At 41.8% G+C, this 18,441-nt stretch overlaps 1 protein-coding gene across 2 annotated transcripts; it reads left to right on the top strand.

The window, feature by feature from the left end:
• The first annotated feature begins 236 nt into the window (after positions 1–236).
• On the top strand, positions 237–17,087 carry LOC125371697. 2 transcript variants are annotated; one of them, XM_048398595.1, is made up of 5 exons: positions 237–316; positions 6,951–7,034; positions 9,614–9,969; positions 10,875–11,024; positions 12,299–17,087. In XM_048398595.1, the coding sequence occupies exons 3-5, from the start codon at positions 9,633–9,635 to the stop codon at positions 15,541–15,543; spliced, it is 3,732 nt and encodes a 1,243-aa protein (XP_048254552.1). In that variant the 5' UTR covers positions 237–316; positions 6,951–7,034; positions 9,614–9,632; the 3' UTR covers positions 15,544–17,087. The 2 variants fall into 2 exon arrangements, with proteins under 2 accessions (XP_048254552.1, XP_048254553.1); XM_048398596.1 differs by lacking the exon at positions 237–316 and having other exon boundaries at positions 6,766–7,034.
• Positions 17,088–18,441: the final 1,354 nt, after the last annotated feature.

Below are 18,441 nucleotides of genomic sequence, written 5' to 3'. Positions count from 1 at the left end.
TTTTTATCCAGCTGTTACACTTGTACATTTAGATTCCCATTATTTTTAAAACAGGCGCACGAGTAGAAACAAATGTACACGAGAAACAGCTATATGTATTGCTGGAATACTGCTAAGTGCGGCGTTAAACAACAAACAAACAAGCAAACAAACAAACGGCAGCAAAATGTTGGTAGTCATCGAGCGAGGTAGGAAAATCAATATACAGGTGTAATCAGCTCTTCGGTTCCAGGAAGCAAAGGCCGCCGAGCCCCGGACCACGTCAGACTTCAGCAGACTCGAGAGAAGCATACGTCGTTTGACCAGGAACTGAAAGGTAATATTCAGTTACATCATCAAAACTTACACGTATACTGCCTTAGCAGAGTAGCCATTGCCAACACAGCATGAAATATATGTATGATGTTACCATGGTTACGTTGTTTATTATGACAACAGTTCATTTATGATATGAAATGTATCTAAATCTTAATGACATTTATTCTTTTATCAAGTTATGCCTTTGTATCTTACTGTTGGAAGACACGCGGTTTTTATTGATAGAAAATGGAAGATGTATTCTGTGTACTAAACGTATTTAATGAACAGTACGCAAATTATCATACTACATCAATATATAGAGGTTTTCACGCGAGTGTGTTTGGGGATGGTAAATATCCTGCATTAGGAATAAACATTGTATTAAGCGAGCCTTGGCGAGCTAAATACATGGTGTTTATTGCTAATACAGGATATTTACCATCCACAAACACACAAGCGTGATAACCTCTTTATCATATAATGTCATTCTTTAATTCTGTGCTTCAAAATCGCTTTACCCTCACTCACAAACATTACCGAAACATTGAGAGTTTTCCTGGAATGTAAGCATTAATATTTATTACGTCACAGGGTAAGTGATGTGTCAGTCGGACTGTGACAGTAGCCAATATAGTTCCAACTGAAATATGTTTCTTATACAGTGGCCTAGCAACATATACGCAAAACAACAATTGTTTTTAATGTTTCGCGGCAATCCATCGGTCTGTCCGCTAGAGTAACTGCCCTTTGTCAAAGGGAAACTACTCTAACCCTAGTCTATGAGACGTCACGGCCACGGTCAGACGTTGTCGACAGTCGGTCTGTCTTGTCATAACGTTAAGAAGTGTTGTCAGATGTACACACAGCGACAAAACGAAACAAGGTAACAATTCAAACATATTTCCGCCAAATCCAACTATTTTAATTTGTGGAGGAGGTTTCAAGCCGCAGAGGTCTAGAAGCACAGATATGGCTACTGATCCCGCTTGGCTAGGCCTAGTGCCCTCGCAAAGTTGTTTCGAAATGTATATCTCCAAAGTTGCCAAAACTTATAAAAAGCCTTAGCTACGTCACAGTTAGACACAGATTTTCAGTATATTAGACTGTTCACTTGATAATGATAGCAATTATCGCTGTAGTTTATCCAGATTCCCGATGGTTAATTCTGACTCGATCGCCGAATGACGAGTGCGACGCCGTGTTTGTTTATAAACAGTGAAAGTAGTCCCTACGTGACCTTTGATATTTGCATCTCTATCCGCATATGACCCCAACGGATATCGTTTTTATCCGTTGGCTTTATCCTGCCGAGAAACCTACCCATTGTATGATAAACTAGTATATCTATCGTATCTAGGATCTAAGAAGAGTGGGATAATTTACACATTCATTTCGACCGTGATATCCTATATCTGATTAACGTGTCTGTGTGTATATCACATTCGGAGCTTTGCCACCAGCAAGTACAACGTTCTGCTACACATCGGCTGGCATGAAGTAGACCGAGACAGCCTATTGCGAGACTGCGGGTCAATATTACTTTTTTGTTGTCGTAACTAAGCAATGGGTAAACAAAACACGTCAATATCGACTGTGTGTCATCATCAAAACTTACACATACACTGCCTTAGCAGAATAGCCATTGCCAACACAGCATGAAATATATGTATGATCTTACCATGGTTACGTTGTTTATTATGACAACAGTTCATTTAAGATATGAAAGTGTATCTAAATCTTAATGACATTTATTCTTTTATCAAGTTATGCCTTTGTATCTTACTGTTGGAAGACACGCGTTTTTTATTGATAGAAAATGGAAGATGTATTCTATGTACTAAACGTATTTAATGAACAGTACGCAAATTATCATACTACATCAATATACTAGTATATCTATCGTATCTTAGATCTAAGAAGAGTGGGAGAATTTACACATGCATTTCGACCGTGATAGCCTATATCTGATTAACGTGTATGTGTGTATATCACATTCGGAGCTTTGCCACCAGCAAGTACAACGTTCTGCTACACATCGGCTGACATGAAGTAGGTCGAGACACCCTTTTGCGAGTCTGCGGGTCAATATTACTTTTTTGTTGTCGTAACTAAGCAATGGGTAAATATAACACGTAAATATCGACTGTGTGTATAAATCTAATTGTAAAGATGACTGCGGGGGTCGATAAGTTGGATTGTCTAAAAGTCGGGCCAACGGGTAAAAACGAAACGTGCATGACTAGGCAGATCTCAAATGTCCATAAACGTATTGTTTTGCTGTATAAATCGCGTTTGAATCAAAATGTATATTGAACAATGTAATAAAGTAATAATTATGACTACATACCGAGAGTCCTCGTAGAAAAGTCAGAGTCTTGACTGAGAAGGTTTGTCACCGGTGTGGGTGTTAGGGTGTTAGGGTGTGATGTCCGGGGCAGGAAATGACAGTGCTTTGACTACTTTTCTTTCATTTATTAACGTATATGGCTTCCCTAATTAACCTATACTCATTCTTGATAAACCAACACAGGATGTCTTCTGGGAGTGGACATTCGAGAATGTCGAGCAGCTGACACGACACGTGTAGAAAGTATAATAACTGTTAAAGCACCTTTAAAGTTACTTAAAGTACTTTACGTCTATAGACTAGTATTCTGGCTACCTAAATACCACTTTATAGTGTCTCAGATTGAAAGAAATCACGGTGCTCAAAGTGAAGTCTTTTTAACTCTACATTCTCAACATAGTTTTATCAGAAGTGTTTCTTCAGTGTTGGGTCCGACTTGGCTCGGGCTGTCAAAATCAACTTTAACCTCATAGATGTATCATCAAATGTGTTTACAACAATAGACTAGTGTTATATCTACCTATATACCACTTTATAGTGTCTCAGATGGCGATATTTAAAGAAAACACGGTGCTCAAAATGAAGTCGTTTTAACGCTACATTCTCAACATGGTCTCTATCAGAAGTGTTTCGTCTGTGTTGCGTCTGACATTGGCAAGGCTGTCAAAATCAACTTTAAACTCACCAAATGTGTTTACATCTATAGACTGGTATCATGTCTACCTGTATGCCTCTTAATTATGCCTCGGATCGCAGTGTTTAACTAAACCATGGTGCTCAAATTGAAGCCCCTTTAACTTTATATTCTCAACATATTCTCCCTGAGAAGTGTTTGGTCTGCATTATGTCCGACTTGGACTGGGTTGTCAAAATAAACTTCAAACTCTACGATGTATCATCAAATTGTTTACATCTGTAGAATAGTAGTATATCTGACTGCCTCTTGACTAAATGCCTCTTGACTGCCTGCCTGCCTGCCTGCCTGCCTGCCTGCCTGACTGACTGACTGCCTCTTGACTGACTGAATGCCTCTTAACTGCATGCCTGCATGCCTGCCTGTCTGCCTGACTGACTGACTGACTGCCTCTTGACTGACTGACTGACTGACTGACTGACTCTTGACTGACTGCCTCGTGACTACATTACTGCCTGACTGACTCTTTACTGACTGACTTACTGACGGCCTCTTTACTGACTGACTGACACTTGGTTGACTCTTGGCTGGCTCTTGACTTACTGAGTGATTGACTGACTGACTGACAGATTCTTGACTTTCTGCCTATTGACTGACTAACTGACTGCCACTTGTTTGACTGACTGACTAACTGCCTCTTGACTAAATGACTGACTCTTGACTGACTGACTGCCTCCTGACTGCCTCCTGACTGACTGACTGCCTGCCTCTTGACTGACTGATTGACTGAAAGCCTCTTGACTGACTGACTGCTTCTTGGCTGCCTCTTTACTGACTGACTGACTCTTGACTGACTGACTGACTCTTGACTGACTGACTCTTGCCTGCCTGCCTGCCTGCCTGCCTGCCTGCCTGACAGACTGACGAACTGACTCTTGACTGACTGACTGACTGAAAGCCTATTGACTGACTGACTGACTGCCTCTTGACTGACTGACTGCCTCTTGCCTGCCACTTGACTGACTGACTGACCTTTGACTGACTGCCTTGTGACTGACTGACTTAATGACTGACTCTTTACAGACTGACTCTTGGCTGACTCTTGACTGACTGACTGACTGACTCTTGTCTGACTGCCTCTTGACTGACTGACTGACTGCCTTTTGACTGACTGACTGACTCTTTGCTGTCTCTTTACTGATTGGCTGACTCTTGACTGACTGACTGACTGACTCTTGTCTGACTGACTCTTGGCTGACTGACTGCCTCTTGACTGACTGACTGCCTCTTTACTGACTGACTCTTGTCTGACTCTTGACTGACTGACTGACTCTTGTCTGACTCTTGTCTGACTGACTCTTCACTGACTGACTGACCGTCTCTTGACTGAGTGACTGCCTCATGATTGACTCTTGACTGACTCAGTCACTCAGTCACTGACTGACTGACTGCCTTTTGACTGACTGACTGCCTTTTGGCTGTCTCTTTACTGCTTGACTGCCTCTTGACTGACTGACTGACTCTTGAGTGACTGACTTACTGACAGCCTCTTTACTGACTGACTATTGACTGACTGACTGCCTCTTTACTGACTGACTTTTGACTGACTCTTGACTGAATGACTGACTCTTGGCTGACTCTTGTCTGACTGACTCTTGACTGACTGACTGACCGTCTCTTGACTGAGTGACTGCCTCATGACTGCCTCTTGACTGACTCAGTCACTCAGTCACTGACTGACTCACTGACTGACTGCCTCTTGGCTGACCCTTGACTGACAGACTGCCTCTTGACTGACTGACTGACTCTTGACTTCTGGACTCTTGACTGACTGCCTCTTGACTGACTGACTGAGTGCATCTTGACTGACTTACTACCTCTTGACTGACTGACTGCCTCTTTACTGACTGACTGATTGACTGCCTCTTGACTAACTGACTGACTCTAGGCTGTCTCTTTACTGACTGATTGAACTCTTGACTGACACACACACACACACACACACACACACACACACACACACACACACACACACACACCAAGTCAATGAGCATGACCACCTTATCCATTCAGGCGCCTCTCACGACCAGCATACGGGAATGGGTACAGGTGAGGGTATGTTTGAGGAATAGGGTGTGGGTGAGGGTACTGTGTAAGGGTGTGGGTGAGGGTTCGGATGTGAATGAGCGGTTGTCAATGAACGTTTGGATGTGTTTAAATGAGCGGGTGTGTTGAGGGGTTTGAGTAAGCTGCTGTGAGCAGAGGGCTGGATGTGGAAATGGATGCGGTTGTGTGTACATAGGATGTTTGTACGCGGGGTGGGGGTGGGGGTGGGGGGGGTGGGGGTGGTGGTGTAATTTCAATGTTATTTTCATAATTATTATTAAATGTGGTGTGCATACATACATATAACATATGGCTTTTATGAGTCTTTTAGTGTCTCGTATGCCATTTTGACAGGCAGCTGAGATTTTAATTCTATATTAAAGTATATAGAGAATACTACACATTTTTACGAAACGAGTGGACTTTCTATGGTATCTGACCGAGCGAAAGCGAAAATGGTATCTAACGAGAATGAGTGTGGTATTTTATTTATTACCCACGTTAAATATATATATTTAAGTGTAAAATACAAAACAACTTTCGTTTGTTGACAAACCAAACTGAAATCGTTTGCAAAATCTGGTTGCGTATAAATATTGATATATGCCTAAATATGGGCATTGTTGACATTTCTATGCATACGCATAAACAACATGCGCCTGCAGTTATATTTGCAAAGAAAACAGCACCGAATATAACAAGGTCAAACTTGTACGACACACGTGTGACGTACGGATTTAGTATCTTACCACCTGCATCTTCACCACGTGGGTAATAAATTCATTTATTATGCGGCAGATTCCTTTTGTCAAGCGAATGCTCATGGGGTTAGAAACCATTTTCATCCCGGTGAATGGATCAGTCAATGTGAATTCTCAGCTCTCTGGGGGGTACATACACAACCTTCCAACCTGCCCGTGAGGCGTTAGAAGGATACAAGTCATATTCATCCGACCGAGAGAGAGATAGAGATAGAGAGAGAGAGAGAGAGAGAGAGAGAGAGAGAGAGATAGAGATAGAGAGAGGGAGAGAGAGAGATAGAGAGAGAGAGAGAGAGAGAGAGAGATAGAGATAGAGAGAGGGAGAGAGAGAGAGAGAGAGAGACAGAGAGAGAGAGAGAGAGAGAGAGAGAGAGAGAGAGATAGAGAGAGGGAGAGAGAGAGAGAGATAGAGATAGAGAGAGGGAGAGAGACAGAGAGAGAGAGGGAGAGAGAGAGAGATAGAGATAGAGAGAGGGAGAGAGAGACAGAGAGAGAGAGATAGAGAGAGGGAGAGAGAGAGAGAGAGAGAGAGAGAGACAGAGAGAGAGACAGAGAGAGAGAGAGAGAGTGTGTGTGTGTGTGTGTGTGTAAACCACACAGTTTCCTATTTGATGTATAGACAGGGGATGCATGTTTCCTTTATATTACACGAATGGCTGCAGACACCATTTACCTTGTTGCTAGTTGTCGCATCAGTCTTGATCGCAGTGACGCACTGATCGATAACACAGCTGTGATGAGTGACGTTGTCAAGCGAGGTAGGAAAATCAATATACAGGTGTAATCAGCTCCTCGGTTCCAGGAAGCAAAGGCCGCCGTCCCCCAGACCGCGTCAGACTTCAGCAGACTAGGGAGAAGCATACGTCGTTTGACCAGGAACTGAAAGGTAATATTCAGACACATCATCAAAACTTACACATATACTGCCTTAGCAGAGTAGCCATTGCCAACACAGCATGAAATATATGTATGATGTTACCATGGTTACGTTGTTTATTATGACAACAGTTCATTTATGATATGAAAATGTATCTAAATCGTACTGATATATACTTTGTTATCAAGTTATGCCTTTGTATCTTACTGTTGGAAGACACGTGTTTTTTATTGATAGAAAATGGAAGATGTATTTTGTGTACTAAACGTACTTAATGAACAGTACGCAAATTACCATACTACATCAACATACAAGTTTATCTATCGTATCTAGGATCTAAGAAGAGTAAAAAAATTTACATATGCATTTCGACCGTGATATCCTATATCTGATTAACGTGTCTGTGTGTATATCACATTCGGACCTCTGCCACCAGCAAGTACAACGTTCTGTTACACATCGGCTGACATGAAGTTTGCCGCGACAGCCTATTGCGGGTCAATATTACTTTTTTGTTGTCGTAACTAAGCAATGGGTAAACAAAACATATCAATATCGACTGTCAGTGGTCGATAAGTGGGATTGTCGAAAAGTCGGGCCGGGCAAGGCCAACGGGTAATACTAAAAACGGATTTGAGAATAATAAAACGAAACGTGCATATCTCGGCAGATCTCAAATGTCCATAAACGTATAGTTTTGCTCGATCAGTTGCGTTTGAATCAAAATGTATATTTAACAATGTAATACAGTAATAATTATGACTACATACCGACAAGTCAGTGTCTTGACTGAGTGTTTCGTTGATGAGAAGGTTTCTCACCGACCTTTGCATGTTAGGGTGTGATGTGCGGGAAATGACAGTGTTTTGGCTACTTTTTTTGACTGCCTCTTTACTGACTGACTGATTGACTGACTCTTGGTTGACTGACTCTTGGCTGACTGACTGACTGACTGACTCTTGACTGACTGACTGACTGACTGACTGACTCTTGGCTGAGTGACTAAATGACTGACTGACTGCCTCTTGACTGACTGCCTCTTGACTGCCTCTTACATGACTGACTGACTGACTGCCTCTCGCTTGACTGACTGACTGCCTCTAGGCTGTCTCTTTACTGACTGACTGCCTCTCGACTGCCTCTCGACTGCCTCTCGACTGCCTCTTGACTGACTGACTGTAACCAGTCTAACTAGTTGGTGACACAAGCCCTTCTCTTAGGCTGGTTTGTCTCCCCTTGTGCGCTTGCGCTCTTCGTCGCGTTACTTGTGCCACCACAAGGAGGCAAAGAACAGAGCACCAGTCTAAGCCGGGCCCCGTCTCTCATATCACAATTTAACCTTGGCGCAAGTTGACGATGCGCCTAAGGAGCCTGTAACCAGGTTAGGTACCAGTCAATCCTGGATGGGGGAGCAGCGACATCAATCGAAGGATGCGGGAAACAGTGTGCACTAGCGCTGTGCAGGAGCTTCCTTCCTCTATTTGATTACTTGGTAGAGCCGTGAACGAGGCATCACTGTGAGGAGCTTGGATATACAGCTATATTTAGAAATGTATTTTTCCAGATGCGATGTTGGTGACTGATGTAACGAAATTAGCGTATTTTTGAGGGGGTATACGGCCGGAAAACTCACCTTTTGCCATAAGCATTGCATTGAGTCAGCCATGGGTATTTAAGGCTACTTTTTTATTATTTACTAAAACTGTAATGAAATTTGGTACTTGAAATGTATCTTCAAATGTATTGGCGATACAGATACTATTTCATGCTTTTCGCCAAATACCTTCTACTCATTAAGTGAAGTTTGAAAACCATAATGTAAAAGCTGATTTTGTGGCGCACCAGTGGGAAAGTGCACGAATACATGTACACCACAAAGTGACAATCATGGCAGAAGATCTGTGACCCACTTCATCATAAGTTTGTGGTACGAAAGTCAAGCACGAACATTACAGACATCATGGTGATATTGTTTTGTAATATGAAAGTTATATGACATTGCGTAGTCAATACCAAAAGTTGACTGACTGACTGAGTATGGTTTTACGTCCCTTTTAGCAATATTCCAGCAATATAGGCGGGGGACACCAGAAATGGGCTTCACACATTATACCCATGTCGGGAATCAAACCCGGGTCTTCGGCGTGACGAGCGAACGCTTTAACCACTAGGCTACCCGACCGCCCCACCACAAGTTGAAAGGCTGTTCAATCATTTTGTTTTGTTCTGCTTTTACGCTGACATATAGACCAAGGGAGACAACTTCCAAGTGGGGTAACAATGGATGATACTTGTTCTGTCATCCCAGGGCCATGTTTTTTTTTGTATTTTCACACAAGTGAAAGTACTGGTTTTTGTTTTCGTGACAGTGAAACATGACTTTTGATGAAAAACAACAACATTTATAGCTGCAAATGTCACACTCATTTCTATAATAAATGTATTGTTTGCAGTTTTTACTTGCAGAGATTTTACTGAAAGCTGGCACCGATTTGACAAAATACCCAGGTGAGCTACAGTGCTGTGGCATAGAATTCTCATACTTGATACACTGATACCAAATGTAAGGATGTCCTTGTCTCTTGTAGGTTGATGGTGATGAGTTAAATGCCGACTTCGATTGAAGACACTGATGAAAAACAAGAAACAGTGAAGAATTTTCAAAGACTGAATCAGAACGATCAAGGCCAGATGGATGATAAAGACACGGAGTGTGGAGGATGTACACCAGCAGAGTGCCCTGTGAGGCACAATGACGGTGACACGTCATCAGACGGGGAAAACATGGAGCTTGCAGGTATTCCCATGGACAACCCTCAAGGAACAACTGAAGGAGCAGGCTGTACTGCGGAGGGTGAAGAAGACTTGTCACAGCCTGGAGCAGGTACTGTAGAGGTCAAACGCCAGACTGATGATCAAGAGTCATACCAACATGTAGAAAAAGGTAACCATGAAGCAATTTCACTTTTAAGCATCTCATTAAAAATACACAAATGCTTAATTTGCGGGACGTTCATGACATTCCTTTTTACAGTGACCTAAGGATGTCAGTGGCTGTTAAAGACATTTAGGTGTGCCCTGTGGAATTGAAGCATATGGACGGGAAAATATTTCTCAATTAATAAGATAGATACTAGTATTTTGAAATCCTGCTCTATTACTGGAATTAACATGTGCTTTCCAAAGAGAAACATTCCCCAATTGCACCTGAAGGACAACCGTAGTAAGGTGTATCTGCCGGATAGTCCCGTTACTACTCAGTGTATTTATTACTGCATTAACATTTTCAAGTACTGAAAATAGTGTGCATATTAGTTCCCACAAAATCGGGGGGAGCTTCCACAATCTTTTGTCCAAAGTTTTAACTAACTATAACTGTTTGTCACCACGGCTAAGGTGGTGATAATAAACCTATTTGGGCCTATCGAGCCTTGGCGAGCTAAATACATGGTGTTTATTCCTAATAAAGGATATTTACAATCCGCAAGCGTGCTAACCTCCTTATCCTATTATGTCATTCTTTTATTCTGTGCTTTAAAATCGCTTTCCCTGTCTCAGAAACATTACAGAAACATTGCGAGCTTCCTGGAATGCGAGCATTAATATTTATTATCCCACATGGTAAGTGATGTGACAGTGGGACAGCGACAGTAGCCAATATAGTTCCAACTAAAAACTGTTATTATACAGTGGCGAATCAACATATACGCAAAACAACAATTGTTTTTATTTGTCGTAGCAATTCGATGTCTGTTCATGATAGTTGTCAGTTTTCAGTATCACGAGAGACATCTAAGTTCAAAATGGAAAACAACCCTGAAAGCTTAAGTTATATGGTTTCTGTTACAGTCGCCCATTGCAAGATTATCAAATGTAAGAATGTGATAGTCAAGGGCGCCACGAATCTGAACGTTGGCGGAACGCAAAACGTTGTTACACCTCAGACCCGCCCGGAGGAAGAGGAGAAGCCATTAACTGTTGCAGCGCGGAAGATCAGGAGTAAGTTATCTGCTGTACTTGTTCTCACAAGGATCGATCAGCTGAAGGCGTTTTGTAGTAAATGCTGACTGTAATAATCTTGATATTTGTTCCAACTGTCACCTCGTTCATGACGATAATATACGTCGAGTTTTGTAAGCAAGGGATGATCCTAGCAAAGTCACTGAAGCATTATGTCTTGCTCTCTGTTACATTTCACATTAGGTTACATCCCTACAGGACAATATACAAATTGTAGCATGCCCATTTTTTTCGTCTAAGTCACTCAGATCAAATGTAAGTTGGTAAGTTGTTAGGACGTATTTGTTTCTCGTGATACAACATATCCAGTAGAAATTGATAAAACATCTATGGCAACTCCTAAGTACCTGGAAGATAATATCAACAAATATATATGAATCAGAATTTCTGCTCGGATTGGCAAATTGAAAACTAGGTATATTAGTGATCGGATATCAGTCAATGACCCTTTCACTGACTGACCTATAAATAAGGGAGACCACCTGGGGTGTTTTTCGTATTAAGATCTATGGATGAAGATGCTGAGTGAAACAACACCTCTCCATAAGACTGTATGACAAGGGGAATGACTTCAACTTCCAACAGTAAAATTTCCCTTTATGTCTAACAGGATACAAACCCTCACCTACTTGCAAGGACCTGGTATCATCACTATTTGATAGTGATACATAAACAGGTGTCTTGATATATAGACAGCATCATTCGGTGGACTGTTGCTTATGATTATCAAAACGGTTGTGTCACTTTAAGTCTATACTTTGGTATTCTGGCTGCTTCGTTCATATGAACATTCTGTTATGATCCACAATCAGAGCAGGCACTATTCAAACGTTACTTAAACTGTCTGCTCGCTGGTTGAGAACAAATAACTTGCAGACCTATATCGAAAAATAGAGAAATGCTGTAAAAAGAAGTGTTTCAATTTAAACACTTTGAAGGTGGCACAATCGATTCAAGAGGTTTTGTGTAAACTATTGATTGTATATCGTCAATATTCAACATTCACAGGATGTATTTAGGATTGTCCAAACTTTCGGTGAAACTATGTGATATGTTACTCACAATAATGATGAAGTATTGTCAAAATGTTAACCCACTCACGCACTGACACATTTCAAAATAAGGGATCTCAGACTCAAACTGTATGTGATTGATAATGGCCAAACTTTATTCCTTTAATTGGGGTCAAATTAAAATATGACAGACTGTATACTTTTACACATATATATGTCAAATGTGCCCTGTTTTCACAGAAAGAACGGAATCTAGCATTCAGTCAATGACTAAAGACATGGTGGAGACAGAAGCCCTGCAGAAAGTGATGGAGAAGCTAGACAGAGGAGCAACATGGGTGACAATTAAAGGAAGGCCAGGAGAGGGAAAGTCTACAATAGCCTACATGGCCCTCAAAGATCAGCACACTCAGGGGAGACAAGTGTACCAGGTGTTGTCACCAGAAGAGTTCAATGAGGTCATAACGGCCAGCACAAACCCTGTCATTATGTTAGATGACATATTCGGTGATCTAGAATTTGATGTAGCAGAATGGGCCAAGTGGAGACCAAGTCTACGTTCTTTTGTTGATATGAAGGATCCAGACAAGACCACTGAAAAAGACGTAATGGATAAATCCATTAACAGTAAAAAAGAGAGAACAAAGGATGAGCAAACAATTCTAAAGAGAACAGCACCAAACAAAGGCAAAACGATCATTATCCTCGTAGGCCGTGACTATGTGCTGAAATCCTCACTGGCAGACTTGGGAGAGATGGCAGATTACATATCTAGTCCCCAGTATGTGGTTGAAGTTTCCTCACTGAGAGACTCTATAGAACGAAGGAAGATATGGCATGTTCATGCCAAAACAAAAAACATAGACTTTGATGAGTCAACCGTGTCTCGGATATGTCAATCTGACTGTCCACACGGCTTTCCCCATGTGTGTGAAATGTTTGTCACAACATATGAAAAGGATCAGTCTCAGCTTCAAGTAGATACATTTTTTCAAGCGCCTCTAGAATTCCTCAAACAGACTCTAGATAAATTCCTTAAAGATGAGATAAAGATTTCCCTGTTCAAGGCTATGATTAAAAGTGATGGAAAGATTAGTGGACAAGAGTTGAAAGAGGAGGATGCCCATGGATACAAATACATAACAGCTGCTGATGATTTAGTTGGATCTTACCTCAAGAAGGAAGATGACACATACATGTTTGACCATCCCTCTATATACGACTGTGTCGCTTTAATTCTCAGTACAAACCAATCAAAGTTTGTCATCGAATTTTGCAGTTTGTCATTCATCCATCAGCGACTTCGTCTTGAAGCCTCCACAAGAACAGGGGGAAACGTTCCTGGTGAGACAGGTCTTGTTGCAAACATCTCATGGAACTATGCTAAACATCTAGCAAGAAGATTTGCGACTGAAATTTCAAGGAGCAATTTGTTGCATGTCTTATCGCACCAGGCATGTTGTAATCCAGAGTTTATTGACTTGCTAATGGACTGCCTGAAGACACAGTGTCACATGTCTGTTTCTGATATTCTCAAACTAGCTGATTACTCTTTAAAACAGACATTTTGTGAATTAATTTCCAGCAGCAAGTCACATCATCTCATCAAATTTATTATCGAGAAAGAAAACAGAACATTCAGCCAGAGTGAACTGAGAGACATTTTACTTGGGGTGTGCATGAATGCTGCTTGTAGTGTACTGACCTACATCAGTGAACACCAGCAGCTTGAGATAGATGCTAGATATGGTTGTATTGGAAAAACGCCACTTATGTTAGCAGCAGAAACCAAAGACAGAGTGTTTGTCAATCAGATTCTGGCCCTGTACCCTAACCTGAATGCACGAGACTATCTGGATCAAACAGTCGTTCAATACCTGTGTGCAAATGGCCTTAAATCAGCCGTGAAACATGCAATCACCATGGGCGTAGATGTTAATAAGCGTTATTTTCCAGATGTTTATTTTTTTCCACCAGAACCTTACCAACCCCCTCTATATGATGCCATAGAAAGTGGTCATGTTGGGTTGGTGGAACTGCTCCTGCAAACAGGATGTCATTTAGAAAAACAGAGAGGTCTTGAAAGTGCATTGAAGAGCCAGAACACGGATATGACGCGTTTTCTTTTAGACAGAGGAGCACAGGTTGATGGTGATGCTGTGTGCATTGCTTGTAGGTGGAATAACTTGCGTTTCATCAAGATGTTGTTTGAGGAGGGTGCTAAAGTTGACATGATTTCATCTAAAGGGGATACTCCTCTTCACGGTGCATGTGACCCTAATGTTGTCTCGTTTTTGTTGGATAAAGGAGCAAATGTGAATGTAAAGAAAAATACAGGTGACACACCACTTCATACAGCAGTAGCTCGGGGATCTACAGCGTGTGTGGATGTGTTACTGAAGGCTGGAGCTCATATGAATGAGCAGAATAATACAGAAGACACACCACTTCATACAGCAGTATTTCTGGACTCTAGAGCGTGTGTGGATGTGTTACTGAAGGCTGGAGCTCATGTGAATGTACAGAATAATAAAGGTGACACACCACTTCATACAGCATTATGGTATAGATATGCAAAATGTGTGGATGCGTTACTGAAGACTGGAGCACATGTGAATGTACAGAACAATACAGGTGACACACCACTTCATACAGCAGCAGGACAGGGATCTACAGAGTGTGCTGATGCGTTACTGAAGGCTGGTGCTCATGTGAATGTACAGAATAAAACAGGTGACACACCACTTCATACGGCAGCAGCAGGAAAAAAATGGGTATGTACAAATTGTGTTGATGCGTTACTGAAGGCTGGAGCTGATGTGAATGTACCGAATTATTCAGGTAACACACCACTTCATACAGCAGTAGTTCGGGGATCTACAGAGTGTGCTGATGCGTTACTGAAGGCTGGAGCTGATGTGAATGTACAGAATAAAACAGGTGACACACCACTTCATACGGCAGCAGCAGGAAAAATGTGGGGATGTACAAATTGTGTTGATGCGTTACTGAAGGCTGGAGCTTCTGTGAATGTTCAGAACAATACAGGTGACACACCACTCCATACGGCAGTAGTTCGGGGATCTACAGAGTGTGTGGATGCGTTACTGAAGGCTGGAGCTGATGTGAATGTACCGAAAAATGCAGGTGACACACCACTTCATACAGCAGTAGTTCGGGGATCTACAGAGTGTGCTGATGCGTTACTGAAGGCTGGAGCTGATGTGAATGTACAGAATAAAACAGGTGACACACCACTTCATACGGCAGCAGCAGGAAAAATGGGGGGATGTACAAATTGTGTTGATGCGTTACTGAAGGCTGGAGCTAATGTGAATGTTCGGAACAATACAGGTGACACACCACTCCATACGGCAGCAGCAGAAGCAACATGGGGATCTACAAGGCGTGTGGATCTGTTACTGGAGGCTGGAGCTGATGTGAATGTACAGAACATTACAGGTGACACACCTGTATTTCATTGACCAGGACATCAAAATCCTGATCAGAGGTATGCCACTGTGATTAGAAATAGTTGGTATTAATATATATTATCCCAGTGTCATTGCTGAGCGAAGGTTATGGATGTCGGACAGTTTGTGATATTAGCAGGCTCTTCTCCCTTTGTCCTTTGTCCCACTTCGTTACTGTTGGTGTGAGGAGTTTGTGCGATTGATGGATGGTTTGTTTTGTTTTAACACCCCACTCGGCAATATTCAAACTATATGATGGCGGTCTGTAAATAATCGAGACTGGATCAGACATTTTAGTGATTGATATCATGAGCATCGATCTTCGCAATGGGCGATATTTTCAATTCATCTTCCCTTCACTCGGCCGGCTGGTGACTGACTCAGACGGCCCAACCTTAAATTGACGGCGCATGTGGTACGAGCGGTACATGTTAATATCACACCTGTAGACAGTTGAACAGTATAGCCTGCATCTCTAGCGGCAACGGTCACGCTGGTGTATAGACATTATTCCATTTCGTCTAAACAAAGATCTATAAACATTCGAAGTGAGGCAGTGCGATCAACTGATCGTTCATTTCAGGTCGCTTTGTAAGATGGTTTGCATTCGGTACTGAAAATGATTGCCTTTGATGTTTGAAAATCACACTTTAAGAAATGAAGTAGATTTTCATTGTATACCTACCCATATCTATGTTGTAGTATCGCCAATCACGCTACATCATATGCATGCATTGCAGTGCAGCGGTAAGGTGATGGGGTACATGAAATGTGAAGGTCTTATGCAACGTAAAGTTGCCAGTTGCCTAAATGATGTGAATTTCGACAGCAGCACCTGTAAGTATTTGTCAGGTATATAACTGAGAGAAGTGTGAAATTTGTTCAAGAAATTACAAAAGAAAACAGGCACTTACAAATAATGTCATCAGCTAGATAGCATAATACAATTTTCACTATAAAAGAGTGAGTGAGTGAGTTTGGTTTTACGCCACTTTTAGCAATATCCCAGCAACATCACGGCGGGGGACACCAGACATGGGCTTCACACATTGTACCCATGTCAGGATTCGAACCCGGGTCTTCGGCGTGACGACCGAACGCTTTAACCACTAGGGTACCCGACCGCCCCCACTATAAAAGAAATGAACATCATTGAAATCGATTTTTATACTTAAGGGTTAGTGGGTGCATGTTGCATAAAAAAAGATTTTATTGATGAATGGTGGCTGTATTGTATTGCCAAATACTACCGTGATCATATTTCTACATGATAAATAAAAGAGGGCTGAAGTGCAGGGCCAAAAAGAGTTTATAACTTGGACATATTTAAGATCCCCACGGTATAACCATATGTACAATTGCTGAGTTTAATGAGAGGAATGCAGGTTCTTGCCTTCCGTTGTATGCACATTCTCTGTCAGAAAATAGATTGTTGCATGCATTTGTAGCAACAACTTGATTTTGATTTTATATTTTCAATGCCATTCCTATTCATCTGAAACTTTTTCAGTCATTCCTTTTAAATATTGTTTCAACTTCAATAAACTGGATTTGTATATAAAAAAACTTTGCCTTTGTTTTCATTGATTTTCAACTCCTGATAGCCATGTGAAGTTATAGTCATCTTGTAATGTACCGCAGCTTTTCCTTTTAACCGTTACTACAGCACAGTGACAAAAGTTATTTCCCATTGGATGTAAATTGACTTTTTAAAAATTGATTTGCTTGACTAGTCCAGAATGGTTGATTAGATTTGTACTAGTTTAGTACATACGTTTGGCCGAGACAACTCAGTGTTGTATAAACAAAGTGGGTGGGGCTTAATAGCTGATTTACCGGTAAATTTTAGAAGTTGTCTTGCCATACAGATGGAGGTGAAATAGGGTTTAACGTTGCGTCAAGATTATTGCAGATATGTAGCGACGTACATACACGAGTGTGTGTACGTTTGTATGGCTGCTTGTACTAGTCCTGACTGATGCCGATTTATAGTGCTAGTTCACTGAGATACCATGCCGCAGTTTAACATTAATAACCTATTCAGACACAGTATACTGACTTAGAGCCGAGCAGTCCTTGTTTTAGCCCCTTTAATGCCGAGCGCAAGACAGGGTAACAACAAGTACCATCTATTAACGTCTTTTGGTATGATGCGGCCGGGGATCGAACCACGGACCTTCCGCTCCCCGGGCGGACGCTCTACTACTAGGCGACGGAGGCAGTCATTTTCACTGCATTTGATACTCGTCATTGTATAGATGGAGTGGGGCCCGATGGGAGAAAGTGAATCCTAACTTGGAATCTATATAGACATATGCTTGACATCATAGCACAAATTCATTCATGTTTCCAAAATCTGCCTCAAAGTCTGTTTCCATCCCCGATGACCGGCTCGAAAAGGTCTTTGGGTCATAATTACCTAAAAGATCGTCATCCCCATCGTATATACCCAAGCTCATCGTTAGACAATACATCCATGCTTCCAGGACTGGCCCTTCTGTTCATCTGTCCGGCACTCCCAAAGGAGTTACATCCAGTGTGCTTTGACAATCATTGGATGATTGTAATACAGATAGAGCTCATTCTTAATTTCATCAGTCGTCTAAGGCGCTGCGATTCGCTGTGCAGAGTTGCGTCCCTTGGTAACTGTTAACGGCAGTGACGCTAATTGACCTCCCCTCTCACTGCCTCTCACTCACTTGATGATTCGACCAATATGTTTAGTGTAATCAGACAGGCACATGTACCCCTGCAAGCTAGTATTTGTTTTGCACGTGCAAGACGCTATTTGATTGTTTGTCATCGTACCCGACGGCGTCAATCACTATTCATAAAATCAATCACCGGATTGTCTGGACAATGGTGTTGATTGCGTCTTGTTTTGGGTGAGTGAGTGAGTTTGGTTTAACG

The sequence above is a fragment of the Haliotis rufescens genome, unplaced genomic scaffold (genome assembly GCF_023055435.1).
Source record: "Haliotis rufescens isolate VD_foot unplaced genomic scaffold, xgHalRufe1.0.p SCAF_18, whole genome shotgun sequence".
In the NCBI taxonomy this organism is placed as follows: domain Eukaryota; kingdom Metazoa; phylum Mollusca; class Gastropoda; order Lepetellida; family Haliotidae; genus Haliotis; species Haliotis rufescens.
The sequence above is the reverse complement of the archived record's forward strand: the minus strand, read 5'-3'. Positions and strand labels throughout refer to the sequence as shown.